The 14421-nt window shown below is 34.1% G+C and overlaps 2 protein-coding genes across 8 annotated transcripts in view; one reads left to right on the top strand and one right to left on the bottom strand.

Annotated features, from left to right (window-relative positions):
* Positions 1-3295: 3295 nt before the first annotated feature.
* Positions 3296-14421, bottom strand: part of LOC100880537 (uncharacterized) — a 56000-nt gene continuing 44874 nt past the window's right edge. For 3 of the 4 annotated variants that reach the window (XM_076532504.1, XM_076532505.1, XM_012290633.2), the window contains 6 exons: positions 14150-14364; positions 13647-13850; positions 13446-13562; positions 13092-13376; positions 12438-12933; positions 3296-8027 (listed from right to left, as the gene is read on the bottom strand). In XM_076532504.1, coding sequence (XP_076388619.1) covers positions 7631-8027; positions 12438-12933; positions 13092-13376; positions 13446-13562; positions 13647-13850; positions 14150-14364 — 1714 coding nt within the window. In that variant the 3' untranslated portion in view covers positions 3296-7630. Of the gene's footprint in view, positions 8028-9950; positions 10207-12437; positions 12934-13091; positions 13377-13445; positions 13563-13646; positions 13851-14149; positions 14365-14421 lie in introns of those variants that run through there. The other variant, XM_076532503.1, reaches the window with a different exon arrangement.
* The window catches only part of LOC100880426 (putative serine protease K12H4.7), a 30916-nt gene continuing 20358 nt past the window's right edge, over positions 3864-14421 (top strand). For 2 of the 4 annotated variants that reach the window (XM_003705531.3, XM_012290642.2), the window contains exons 1-8: positions 3864-4064; positions 4244-4425; positions 4505-4740; positions 4799-4934; positions 5002-5318; positions 5383-5515; positions 5597-5766; positions 5846-5951. In XM_003705531.3, coding sequence (XP_003705579.3) covers positions 3864-4064; positions 4244-4425; positions 4505-4740; positions 4799-4934; positions 5002-5318; positions 5383-5515; positions 5597-5766; positions 5846-5951 — 1481 coding nt within the window. Of the gene's footprint in view, positions 4065-4243; positions 4426-4504; positions 4741-4798; positions 4935-5001; positions 5319-5382; positions 5516-5596; positions 5767-5845; positions 5952-7484; positions 9537-9574; positions 10805-14421 lie in introns of those variants that run through there. The other 2 variants (XM_012290643.2, XM_012290641.2) reach the window with 2 other exon arrangements.

The following is a 14421-nucleotide window of genomic DNA, read 5'->3' as shown; positions in this document are numbered from 1 at the left end:
TATATATTGCCACAGGAACCTCCTTAGAGCGCTAGAAAAGAAAATAAAAAAATAGGCCAAAACATGGACTAAAAATTTGGCGTCCATCTAGCGGTGAGAGTTGGAACTACAAAAACATAAAAATGCGATTTTCTCGAATATTAGCGAACTTAGAGTACTTCCGAGGCTCAGAAAGTGTTATGTGATCGCATTAGAAGCAAAGTAAAGCAATAAAAGTTTCCTGAAAGCATTAATAAAGAAAATATAAAAAATGTCATTTTATGGAAAAAATTTGTGGCGCCATCTAGCGGCCAAACTGCGAACTAAACCGAAAAACGTATGCCCGTACACGCGTTAAAGAAAAATATAAGAAGTAATATTTCGCAACTTTGACGACTTAGTAAGCTTCCATAGACATTTCAAAGCAATTTTTGTTTAATAAGTTATTCATTTTTCTGCCTATTAAGCCCAGAAAATCAATTTTTATTTGATCCCTTTACTGCGTGTTCGGACATACGGTTTCTCAGTTTAGTTCGCAGTCTCGCCGCTAGATGGCGCCACAAATTTTCTCCATAAAATGACATTTTTTTTATTTTCTTTATTAACGCTTTCAGGAAACTTTTATTGCTTTACTTTGCTTCTAATGCGATCACATAACACTTTCTGAGCCTCAGAAGTACTCTAAGTTCGCTAATTTTCGAGAAAATTGCATTTTTATGTTTTTGTAGTTCCAACTTTCACCGCTAGATGGACGCCAATTTTTAAGTCCATGTTTTGACCTTTTTTTTTATTTTCTTTTCTAGCGCTCTGAGGAGGTTCCTGTGGCAATATGTAAGTTCTAGAGAGGTCACAGAGCAATTTCTGACCCTCAGAAATACGTAAAATTGCCTAATTCCGGAGAAAATCGAAATTTTAGTTTTTCGTAGTTCCGCCGCTCGCCGCTAGATGGCGCCACCTGTACCGTTTTGGACCGAATTCTACAAAAATTGATTTTCTGGCTTTATTAGGCATCAAAACGCATCAAACCCTAATAGAAATTTGTTTCTAAATGCCTCAAGAACCATACTACGTAGCCAAAGTGCCGAAATATTCATTTTTTTACTCTCCTTGTCGCTCGCCAACGGCTCGCACGTTCAATAACTTACAGTTCTCTACAACTTTTTAGAAGCAAATTGATTGCTACATCTTTATTCTCTCAACAGATTTTTATTAGCTTTCTACAAAATCCTGTACTACATCGGACACTAATATGTACATATTATTATAATAATTCCGTCCTAGAATTATGTGTTAATAACGTATCTATCTATTAATAAAATGTATTAAGTCATTTGATGTACACAATTGTTTGAAAATAAATATGAATAAAAACATGTATTTGCATATTTACTTACACATAAATCCCGTCATTCCGATTCCCAGAAATGACCCCATATTATAAAAAATAAAAAATAAAAAATAAAAAACAAAGTATTGAGCATTTGTACCAAGAGAACATGCATTATGAGGAGGTACTCTTTCTGCTTCATGGAATTTTCATAACGTCATTTCCAAGAATTCCCGGCCGGGATTTTTGAAATTCCACAGTCCAATTTTGAGAATTTGTATCAGGAGAACATAAGTTGCGAGGAGGTATCCCTCGTGCCACTTCCTGGAATTTTGATGACGTCAAATTCCAAGAATACCCGGCCGGGATTTTTGAAATTCCACCGACCAATGTTGAGAATTTGTATCAGGAGAACATAAGTTAGGAGGAGGTATCTTTCGTGCCACTTCCTGGAATTTTGGTGACGTCAAATTCCAAGAATTCCCGGGCGGGATTTTTGAAATTCCACCGACCAATTTTGAGAATTTGTATCAGGAGAACATAAGTTGCGAGGAGGTATCCCTCGTGCCACTTCCTGGAATTTTGGTGACGTCAAATTCCAAGAATTCCCGGGCGGGATTTTTGAAATTCCACCGACCAATTTTGAGAATTTGTATCAGGAGAACATAAGTTGCGAGGAGGAATCCCTCGTGCCACTTCCTGGAATTTTCATGACGTCAAATTCCAAGAATTCCCGGGCGGGTTTTTTGAAATTCCACCGACCAATGTTGAGAATTTGTATCAGGAGAACATAAGTTGCGAGGAGGAATCCCTCGTGCCACTTCCTGGAATTTTGGTGACGTCAAATTCCAAGAATTCCCGGGCGGTATTTTTTAAATTCCACCGACCAATTTTGAGAATTTGTATCAGGAGAACATAAGTTAGGAGGAGGTATCTTTCGTGCCACTTCCTGGAATTTTGGTGACGTCAAATTCCAAGAATTCCCGGGCGGGATTTTTGAAATTCCACCGACCAATTTTGAGAATTTGTATCAGGAGAACATAAGTTAGGAGGAGGTATCTTTCGTGCCACTTCTTGGAATTTTCATGATTTGGAATTTTCATGATTCCAAGAATACGCGAGGCACGATTTTTGAAATTCCACCGGCGGAATGAGTTATGAAGAGGTATGTATAATGCTTCGTGGCGGAATTTTGGTAGCGTCAAATTCCTGGAATTCTCTTGTTCTCTTGATACAAATTCTCTCTTTCGAATTTGTAAATTTTTATTTTGTTTGGTTTGTTAGGTAACAATAAATACACAATGATTGTTGATAAATTTTTCTTTATTTTCATTACTTTTCATACAGTGCATTTATTTCATTTGCATGCAGTAACAATCATTTGTTAAGAAGTAAAAATAGATTTCTTCATGATCGACGGCTTCGATAACAAAACTCTTCTTGATCGATAACATTGATTTACACCACTTTTCAGTCTGACGTGTCACCATCTAGCTGTGGATGTGGAAAACTAATGGAACTGCAGTTTCAAAAACCCGTAGTTCACCCTGTTCGCCGGGGAGATGACTCCACTTGTTCCTTTTCTTTAAAAATTTAATTATTATTGATTTTATTGCTTTAATTTACTATAATATTCACCAAATTATATCGAACTGCAAGATCAATTATTTCGGAATGTTTTGACTTTACCAAACCAATCTCAATTTGACTTTTCTTCACAAAACCGTCATGGTCTAAATCACGTTAAATTTTGTAGTTAAGCTCCTTTTTAATAAAGGAAACATCTGTGGGACCAATTTTTGGCGAATCGGAAAGAATTGTTTACGATTTTCATATCATTCCCTATGTTATTGACGATGTAGTGAAAATGATTTCGCGTATAATAAATGATGCGAATGTGTATGCACATACTATATATAAATTAGGTATAATGTGTGCCAATGCACAGATGTTTTTGCGGTCCTAGAGACCTGTTACTCTTGACTGCCATTTTCCCTAAGGAAGCGAGATTTGCATTTGTAATACGTATTTATAAATATAACAACGGTAAAACATCTTGTTTTCATTTTGTACCATGCTTCCAGATATCCACTGTTATTGATACTATATCATAATGTAAATGGATATTTTATTTAATTTTTAATTAATACATATAAGTGTGCATCAGTAAATATACTGTTAAAATATAAATTACAACGTATTTGTAACGTATAAATAATTTTTTTGTTACAATGTATTCATGATTTTTTGCAAGTTAACATAAAAGTTATAACGTATTGAACAACGTATTGTTTTTAATTATGTATTACTATTACAGCCGTTTATAATCTTATCGTTTCTAAAAGATAATTTTGTTTCTGGAAAACTACGTTACAAATACTTTTATCAATACAAGTAATTGATAAATTCATAAAATTTTTTTATTTACGTATTTTTAAGATCAGAAAACAGTAAAGATATTATTAATAATTTTAATAATAACTTTATATGTGTGTATAAAGATTACTTTTATTTCTTTTTCAGAATATATTCTTTAGTAAGTTAAACATATTGCAATATGAAGAAGCTCATGTTATTGTTGCTTTTCATTAGTTTAATAAATATTAGTATATCATGGCAAAATTTTATGAGAGGCCGAAGCAGGCATGGCAATTTAGGTGAACCTATTTTGTCTAAAGAGTATGAGCTTCCAAAAGAACAATGGTTTCCACAATTTTTGGATCATTTTAATCCAACTGATGCACATGTTTGGCAACAGGTAATTTAAAAATGTATTTAAAATTAAAACTAACACAATGCTGATGCCTGTTCATTTTGCTAGTTATTACTATATTCTTTATTTCAACATTCCTTCTCTACCTATTTTTATATAGTAATAATATTATAATCAGAGAGATTCTACCATTAATAGCAATACTATTAATTAATTTTTTACAGAGATACTTTGTAAATGGGGATTATTATAAAGTAGGAGGTCCAGTGTTTTTAATGATAGGCGGTGAAGGTGCTGCCAATGCTAAATGGATGGTGGAAGGTCAATGGATCGAATATGCCAAAGAATTTGGAGCATTATGTTTCCAAGTAGAACATCGCTTTTATGGAAAAAGTCATCCTACCTCGTATGCAATAATCTTGAAATTAATCATTGTCATCAATTTTAAATCTGTTACTGATACTATGTTTGTAATATTTATACAGAGATCTTAGTGTTAAGAACTTGATGTATCTTTCTTCGGAACAAGCACTTGCAGATTTAGCCTACTTTGTGCAAACCGTGAACACGATGTATAAATTACCAAATAATACTAAATGGATTGCATTTGGAGGGTCATATGCTGGATCATTAGCTGCATGGTTACGGGAGAAATATCCCCATTTAGTACATGGTGCTGTATCTGCAAGTGGGCCATTGTTAGCACAAATCGATTTTCAAGGTAAGCACAGAAATGTTATTATACTTAAAAGTTACTAATATTAACAACTTTTTTATAGAATACTATGTCGTTGTTGAAAATGCCCTCAAAGAATATTCTGAGGCATGTGTAAATGCAATAGTAGAAGCAAATACACAGTTTCATATAATGTTACGTCATCGTATTGGTCAGCAAGGACTAGCTAAGAAATTTATGTGAGTTGAACATTTATTTCCTAAGTGCATTTACAATATTATTTTAAAATGTTTTTGTTACTTGCAGCTTATGTAATCCCATTGATCCTGGTTATACTAAGACCAAAGATATTGCAAATTTGTATGAAACTATAGCAAGTGACTTTGCTGGTATTGTACAATACAATAAAAACAACCGTAATAATTCTGCCATGGCTAACTTCACCATCAAAAGTGCATGTGATATTTTAACAAATGAATCATTAGGTCTTGCTATTGATAGACTTGCACTCATAAGTAATAAAATATTGAATGCTACAAACAAGAAATGTTTAGACTATGTGTATAATAAAATGATTAATGAATTTCGAAATATATCTTGGGCTAGTGAAGATGCAGAAGGAGGTAACACATTGCAGTAATATTATTAAGATGTTTTATTTTTAACTTACTAAATTTTCTTTTGTAGGACGTCAGTGGATGTATCAAACATGTACAGAATTTGGATTTTTCCAAACTTCTACTGCGCGGCCAAATTTATTCAGTAACAGTTTTCCAGTAGATTTCTTTGTTCAACAATGTCTTGATATTTTCGGACCACGGTAACTTAATTGTGCTATTGTTCAATTGTCCTTGAGCTCTTAATTACTCTTATGATATGATTAAATTTTGTATTTTAATAGATATAATATCCAGTTGCTGAAATCAGCAGTCAATCGTACAAATATTTTTTATGGTGCATTGAATTTGAAAGTTACAAACGTGGTATTTGTACATGGTTCAGTTGATCCTTGGCATGTATTAGGAATTACGAAATCATCAAATCCTCAAGCACCTGCTATCTATATTAATGGTATATAAATATTAATAATTTTAAATTTGATATATTCCTTCTATCGTATATTAAGTCCATTTAATAATTTGGTTCATAGGTACTGCTCACTGTGCTAATATGTATCCTCCATCAAAAAGTGATGTACCTGAGTTGAAAGTTGCCAGAGCCAAAATTGGACATTTAATCAGCCAGTGGCTTCAAGGGTAAATGTGATATTTTTAATTTTTTATATAACATATTAGACTGCTTCATGAAAAAAAAGATCTGTTTTTTTTTTTCTTACTGAAATATGTTACGAAAATCATTTTTTGAACTTTTTTTAATGAATTATTATGAAACAATTACATTGCATAAATATTTTTATTTCAAATAGCTTGTGCATTGTCAAGACTAAAACTAATGATATATGTAATTAACGAGTTATTAAAAGTACTTCTATTAAAAGTATTACTAGTATTTGTCATTCAGCATATGCCACGAACAATGAGAATGTATATGTAAATACATGAAAATTTGCCCATAATGGCACTATTACAATTTATTGTAATTACTGAGACATTAAATAAGTACATATATAAACTTGTTATGAATTTCTTAATTCAGTCAACAAATAAATACACGTTATTTACTAATTATATTTTATTTCTGACGAATTTGGAATGAAATATTTAGGTGGATAATATAATACTAAATATATATAAATATTTCATTAATGTACTAAAACCTGTAGAGACAGACTTTAATTATCTTAGTTTGACATCATAACTAAATTAATTTTGATTCTGAAATGGATAACATCGGCCTATCCTTAATAGTACCTTCTTCGAATATCATATCATTACGAGGAATTTCATCAATATCCTTATAAGGTGAGGCCAAGGTGCCCATAACAGATTTTAGTCTTATCGAATATGTGATTTCTGTGAACATTGTACGCTGAGAACATTATTATAATCAAACGTTTCTATAATAACTTAAAAAAAATATTAGAAACCGTTTGATCAGTAATTATATATAGATATATGTATATACGTATATATATTACTCTCTCATTTTTTGGCATGTCCTTCGATCAACTTGTGATCCTCCTACATTCACAACTTCATTCTCTTACTTATACTATTGCAATATACGCTATTTACATTACGTAATAACGTAGGTGTAAATAATCTACTGTATATCAGAACAATAAATGGAGAATGATCTATCTTTTATCTATTTGATCACACTACGCAATGTTTAATTCACTTTGGTGCAACATAGGCTTCTTTTGGATAAGCAGAAATGTAGGAGGCAAAGGTTTATACCAGTTGCTTTTGGTCTTGGAAGAATCTTGATACGGAGAACTTACATAGACATAAACCAAGTGGTGATTTGTAAGCCACATTTGTCTCTTCTTACACTGCTATAACATATCTCGTATACTTCATATTAGAAACTTAAAATTTCAAAAGTTCCTAAATTTCTAAGTCCCCAAATCCTTAAATTCCTAAATTTTTAATTTTAAAATTTAGACTTAAGTTGCTATACTTAAGTTCTACCTAGTATATATGAAACAGCAACTTGTAATTCACTCATTTATATCTGGAGTAGAAAGAACCTACATTTCCCTTAACTGAAGGAAGCCAAAGTTGCATGTGGCTGTATTTGAACGATCAATGTAAACAAATGCTACGAAAATGAAGTCATCGCGTCTATTTTATCGAACTCCTTTCGTTTGTTTCTCTGTTACGCAGCCACGGAACGTGGCGGGAAGAGAACAAGTGAGGAGCTCCTCCGATGTAAAGCATTGCCGTAGAATGTGATGGAAGTTTATTCGTGATCCAATAACGATTCACTGTAAACCTCGAGTACGAAGGATCCTATCTAACGCATTTGGTGTTCAGTATCTGTGATGAGACTGGGACTGTCTCCATTCTGGTGTCGAGTTACCGTGATGATGATGGTGGTGATGGTGATGGCGTTTCTTGTCAGAAATGCTGGCGTGCTTGTTCGATGAGAAAGTAGCTACGTCGCTAACGACTAATTCAGAACCATCCCTTTCGGTGTTGTTACCACGGTAATTCTCTCGGTATCCTGGTTCATCCAGGGTTTCCTTGCGACGAAGAGGAGGATGATTGTTTTTGTGCCCAGCTGTCTCGTGAAGATTTTCCCAAGCTTGACGGTAGTAACGATTCAGACCTCCTCTACTCTCCAAGGAACTGCTTCCAAAACTAGCCACAGTGTTGCAATCAGGGGATGCACGATGTCGATAGTGTTTGCTGCTTCTACCATGATTTCTGTACGAAGTTGAACAAATTTCTTAGTATAGGACACTTGAAGTGATATGCCAAAAACTGCAGATTTTAAAACTAATTGAAAAATTTTTTGTCATTTTGCAATCTGTAGTTTTATCTTATAGACATAAACAATTACAATTTGGATATTTGACTTCCAGAATATTATATTTGAATTTTAAAGAGTGCATAATGGATCACTCAGAAAATATAGAAAATACTATTGTATATATAGTAAGAGATTATTTATATCAACCTCATTTTGTGAATCTTTAATTATGAAACATCCCCATCAGCATTTATTCTTTGAACAAGAAAGGAAAGATAGTTGAATTCTTACTATTGTAACAACATTGGAATGAAGAGCATACTATATGGTTTAGGATTGGATTTCCCCTATTTTATGCATTTTAAGAGTTAAACTGTAGATTGCAAAATACCATATATTTTTATTTATTTTACCCTATAAAATCTGCAACTTTTGGGGTACATAAACTTTCTGATTGCATTATTCTGCTACTTCTAGCCTGCAATTGTAACATATTTTTCTTTCAAAGAAGAAAATTATAGTAAGCAGTGTTTTATGGCATTATCGATCTGGCTTTTTATTGTTTGGATAAACTATAACATAGTACATTTACTAATCAATTTTATACAATAATTATAGTTTAATGAATTTTCAAAATTTGACTGTGTTAAAAGTTGTTCTCATGTAAATCAGGAATATATCAAATATAATCGAATCGTAGTACTTAATTTAAAGCCAAATCGATTGTTAAGTGTTGAGTAATGCATGTGTCATTTGGAAAATACATAAGCAGAATTTGAAGCAGGTTTTAGCATAAATTTGGTCCTTCACCATTCTGAAAATAAGAAAAGCAGAAAACATAGATAGAATAGTAGATGTGTGATAATATCACAACTTTTTATAGATATAAAATTTAATTAGCTAAGAATAGTAATAATAATTTTTAATTATATTCTCAGAAATATAATTAACATATTTCTGCTCATTTATGATTTAATCATGTCAGTATAATTTTTAAATGTGATCAATCCAAATAGTGCAATGTAAAAGCAGGGGAGTTATAATTAAATCTAGAATTGAAACTTTAGATTAATATAATGATCTATCAAATATATATAACTTTTGCACTTCGAGTGCCAACTTGGTTTATCCTAAGAGTTTCTTAATTATGTTCCATTACCATAATTGGTACTAACAATAAAATATGCAAAGCAGTATAACACATTAAATTTCACATGGTGTAACATACATATACAAATATGTATATCTTTCCCAAAATTCTGTGGAATACAAAACATTGAGATTAAATTAAGCTTCATGACAAGCGATTAAAAAGTACAAGTGATGACATATTCAAAAATATTGTTCCATAGTCATTTAAGTGCATTTTAAGTACAGTATTATTATTGCTACATTCCAGCAAAGTGTATTTTACCATGTTCCTTCCATATTTTTATATTTATATACTTATAAGCTAAACCTTATTTGAGTGCTTTATTAATCTTCCTAATCTTGTATGCAGCGTGTAAAAACTACTAAACCGGAAGATTATAGGACATTGAACTTCACTTGAAATTTCCATCCTCCTAAAAAGCAGAATGGTGCATCATTCTATACACATGGGTGTAGGAACCAGTCGACTAAAACTAAAGGAAGTGCATGATTCAAGTGCGTTCAAGTGAAGCTTTACAAAAATTTTAAAGCTGGTGAACGAGCTATCGCTATGTGTGCACATTATAAACGTTGCTCGTTTACCTTGACTAGTAATCACTCGCGAGGGTGGCGCATGGCGGTTGTGGTGGTACGTGGTGATGATTGATGTAGTGGTGGGCGATGGTTGCGTGGAGGGTGAGGGCGATGGTGGTGGGCTATATATAGGAGGTATTGTCTGCTAGTAACTAGAGAGAAGGATTGGAGAAATATCCAGCCCGATGGGCCGCTGAGAGACCAAAGGAATAAGGGTGATCGGTGCCACGGCGAGCTGTCAAATCGCGACGCCCCAGGTGCTGGTCGGGGAAGGGCAGCGCCAGTAGCGTATACCAACGCGAGGGCATCCCGGTTTCACCTCTTCCAAGGCCACCACTACCGCCACCCCTCAACGCACCAACCCCACCAAGCCCCCTGCGGCGCCGTCCTCTGACGCTGCCACTGCCGCTAGCCACCGCAACGCAAACGGGCTCAGTGTTAATTCTCATTCCAATCTTCTTTGATCAATTGTCTTTTCTCTTGATACGTTTTTATTTTGTTCACTTTCATACATCTTGTACCTTCAACCATTGACATATCTAGGCAGAGACCATAGTATGCCTGGACTAAATCCAGGTAAATCTCTATCCATTTGCTAAGTTAGTTAATTTGAAATAACAATACATTTTTATATTAATTGAAGCAGTATTTGAAATATTTATTTGATTTACAGTTATATAATTATATATTTTGTCTCTACGTATATGAAATGATTAATTGAAATAAGAATTTCTTTCACTGTACGTGCAGTGAAATACTTGAATATTCATGATATTGTATCTGTTTTATTTGTTTATGTGTCGCAAAATAAAATCAGCAGAAATAGGCTAGCAACTTCTCAGAAGCTATTTCTGTAGCCTAATGCTTCATAGCTTATATTTTCAATTTAATTTTACAGTTATGCTCAAACAAGTGTGCAGAAATAATTCCAGTTACTGTATATCAAAATAAGTATTTCAATGTATCTGTATGTATCAAGAAAAATAAACCTTCAAATGCTATTGTATGTAGACATGATTTCAATAGTTATATTCAACAGTTGTTTGAAATATACCTAACTTTGGTCTGGATGCCTAGTTACACCAATGCCTTCAACCCTTTCGTTGCAGAATTTTTGAAAATAGTTCCACTGCCTTTTTAGATTATAAATATAGCTCCATGCTTTATTTTAAATTAAAGATTTAATTTTGGAAATTGAAAATAATTAAATGTAGAATAGTTTTTGGTAGCAATGAAAAGATTAGTTAAAGTTATCCAAGTAAAATTATATTTTTAATGTCTTCATTGTGACCAGTAGCATGTTATTGCTTATTAAAATTATTTTCTGTTAAATAATTAGGTCAACTTCAATTATGTATTGATGAAAGAGTTAATATTTTACTTGTTCATAATGGAAAAATTCAATGGTAAACTCTGTTTCATACTTTGATAGAAAATTGCTATGCAGTAAATCAAGTTCAATTAAGTTGATATTTTAATAATAAAAGAAAGTTATTTTAAATAGATAAATTACAGAGGCCCACCATTTTTATCATATAAGTATTTTGTAGGCTTATTCCTTAACAAGATTCCTTTAAAAGAAGTTTTGTATTTTAAAACATTGATCTTTAAAATGGATGGAAATTCTGTAAAAAACATCTTCACTTTCATAATTTTGTATTTTTTTTCTTTTTCTTTTTTTTTTAAGTAAAACCAGGTTTTACATCATATTGTAACAAGATAAAATATTTTAATATCATTTATGAATTGAGCATCAATGAATACAATTTAAATAAAGAATATTAACTATACATTTTTCTTTATAAGAACTATTCAATGTAATATTTTTTTGTTATACTACTTACAACACTCGAAAGAAGTAGATTACAGTATTCAAAGAGAGAAAATCGCGCCAGTAGTCAGAAAATAAAGACAAGAAGACGGACGAAAGAATAGAGAAACAGTTTGAACCAGTATAAAGTAAGCGATACAGTATACACACGTGGGTCAAGGAGCAAATGTACTGTATTATGTATAAAGCTAATTATGTATAGTCTGTCCACAAAATAATGCCTGTTACAGAAGTTGCAAACAATACAATTTATAATAAAAGTCGCATCTGGGAAAAACCACAGATCCTTGAACACTTAAGGTTTATTTATACATATTATATCCTATTTACTCCATATTTCAGTCATGTAGGTTATGTTATTACTTGTTGATAAGTATAATCAGGATCTTAGAGTCCTGGATTTGCAACTTAGGCTTCCTTTAATTAAAAGATGTGGAAGAATAAGTATTTCACCAACTGCTTTCAATTTGTTTTTATGTTCAAAGACAGAAAATTTTAGAGGTTCTCTCTGGCTCCCTCTAGATATTCTTAAAAGACAAGTGGTGAAAGGACCTCACTCTTACCTTTACCTAAGAGGCACCTATGTCGCATTCCAGAAAAACACCACACTTACCAATTAATAACACATAGCCTACATGAGAAAAATGAGTACAAAAAGGAGGAAGCCCTGTATGTAGACTTAGATCCTTTCACGTATAAGAACAAGCACTATTCCTAGAACAATATTTACTGTATAATCACAGAAACTTAAGAAAGACAGACACCATTGCCTTTCAATTCTCCAATAATTTTAATGATTTGTCTTTACCTGCGTATGAGTATTACGACGGTCGTAATAACAGCGGCAAGGAATACAAAACCACCGAAGACGCCCAGGGCGATCACAGCACCCAGATTTAATTTCGCTTGATGCGTGTTACTCGGTTGATCTGCACTATCCACTCTGAATGGTCCAGATGGTTCTGGAACACCTGTTCCCAGACCAGCCTGTGCATTGTCGACCCCACTGCCGGAGATTTCATTATCCTGAGGATGGTCACTACCACCATCGTTTAAGCCAGTGGATGGAGGAGTAGGCCTTTGTAATCCAATGCTTGGTTTTCTGGCGATGGTTTCTTTGACCGTTGCCGGCAATTCGGCAGTGTTCGCAACCTTTTGAGGCGGTACCGAGGTGGTCGTGCTTGTAGACGTTGTTGAAACGACCGTTGTGCGAACTCTTGGTGGCAAGAAGGTGTGACGTGGCCTGGCAGTGGTAGGTCGGACTGTTATTCGGGTAGACACAGTAGGTGGGCTACGGGGTTCTTCTGTAATATAATAGTAAACTGATTAGTCTGAAATTCCTGCTTCAATTCTAATTTTAAGACACATTTCATAGAAGTCCCGACTTGCGCTAATTCTTCAGGACAGAATATGCTAAGATTTTTAAATCTTTGAAAACCCAAACTTCACCAATTTGAATTACCTGTACAAGTAGGCGCAGCATGATCATATGACCCAGAGGGTAAACACAGTATCTGCCTGAATCCAGTCAACTTATAGCCCTTCTCGCAGGTGTAAGTAACGATGCTACCCACAAGAAGACTTCGATTGACGCTGGCCTTCGCCGGCATCGTTTCAGTTTCATCAATTTCGTCTATTTGGATGTAACTATGTGGAACAGGTGTTGGGGGGTCACACAAGACTGGTTCACACCTCGGTGGAGGTCCGTTCCAACGTTCATCAATGTCGCAGGTTAATCTTGCACGTCCTTCAGAATAAAATATTTTGTTGAAATAATTCATATCTATAAAAACTGAACACTGTAATACATTCTTACCAGTCATCTCATATCCTTCCTCGCAGGAATAAAGCACCTGGCTCAAATAACTAACGGTATTGTTGATAAGTGTGTAACCTCCATGTTTTATACTGGCTGGGTAACCACATTCGATACCTGAATGAAGAGATCGAATTTATTATAACAGATTCGTAATTAAGCAAATTTGAATACCGAAGATGGTTTCAAAATGGTTCTCACTTTTGCAAACTGGTGGAAATTCGTTGTAGAAGCCAGTATCCAGACAGGTACGAGTGGATGGACCTATAAGGAGGCTACCAGCGTTGCAGGTATACTCTACCGTAGCTCCAACCTCGTATGCACCTCCGGAATTTCGATCTGCCGTTGAAATTACGGTCATTGTCGAATTCGGAGGCTGCTCTGGTCTTCCGCATGCTCGAGGTTCTAAAATATGAAAAGTTCTCTGTAGTTTTACGACCTTGCTATATATAGTAATTATGCTACATCTTAGTACAACTACAGTTAGTTAATAGTCAAGATACAGTGTGGTTGTAAATTCCATCAATTTATATTTCTATAGACTTTCAGATGGCTTTACGACCACACCACATACTTACATAGTTGCCTAGCTCTATTTTTACAGACGTACAGGAAGGTCTCAAAGTATTGTAACAACTCATGGGATAATAACGATGAGAAAAACAAGCGCGGAAGTACAATAATATTTGAAAGTCGATACTCACGGTGTTGGCAGATGAAATTCAATCGAGCCGTACAAGGGGTATCGGACCAGAGCCAACCTCTGCTGCCATCGTATCGAGCACAGTCTTCTTCGGTGCCCTGAGGCAGACTCCAGAATGAAACGGAAACCTCTTCACCACTTCCTGTCCATCTCCAAACCGTGCGATCCTTTTGATCCCTCACTGCGCCCATCCAGTACTGGCTCGAAGTGTCGCTCCTTCAAACGAGGATACGAATGCATTTAAAAATATTTAAATGATGACAATTAACTGGA

The sequence above is a fragment of the Megachile rotundata genome, chromosome 6 (assembly GCF_050947335.1).
Source record: "Megachile rotundata isolate GNS110a chromosome 6, iyMegRotu1, whole genome shotgun sequence".
NCBI classification, from domain to species: Eukaryota; Metazoa; Arthropoda; class Insecta; order Hymenoptera; family Megachilidae; genus Megachile; species Megachile rotundata.
This window is presented reverse-complemented; position numbering and strand designations above follow the sequence as displayed.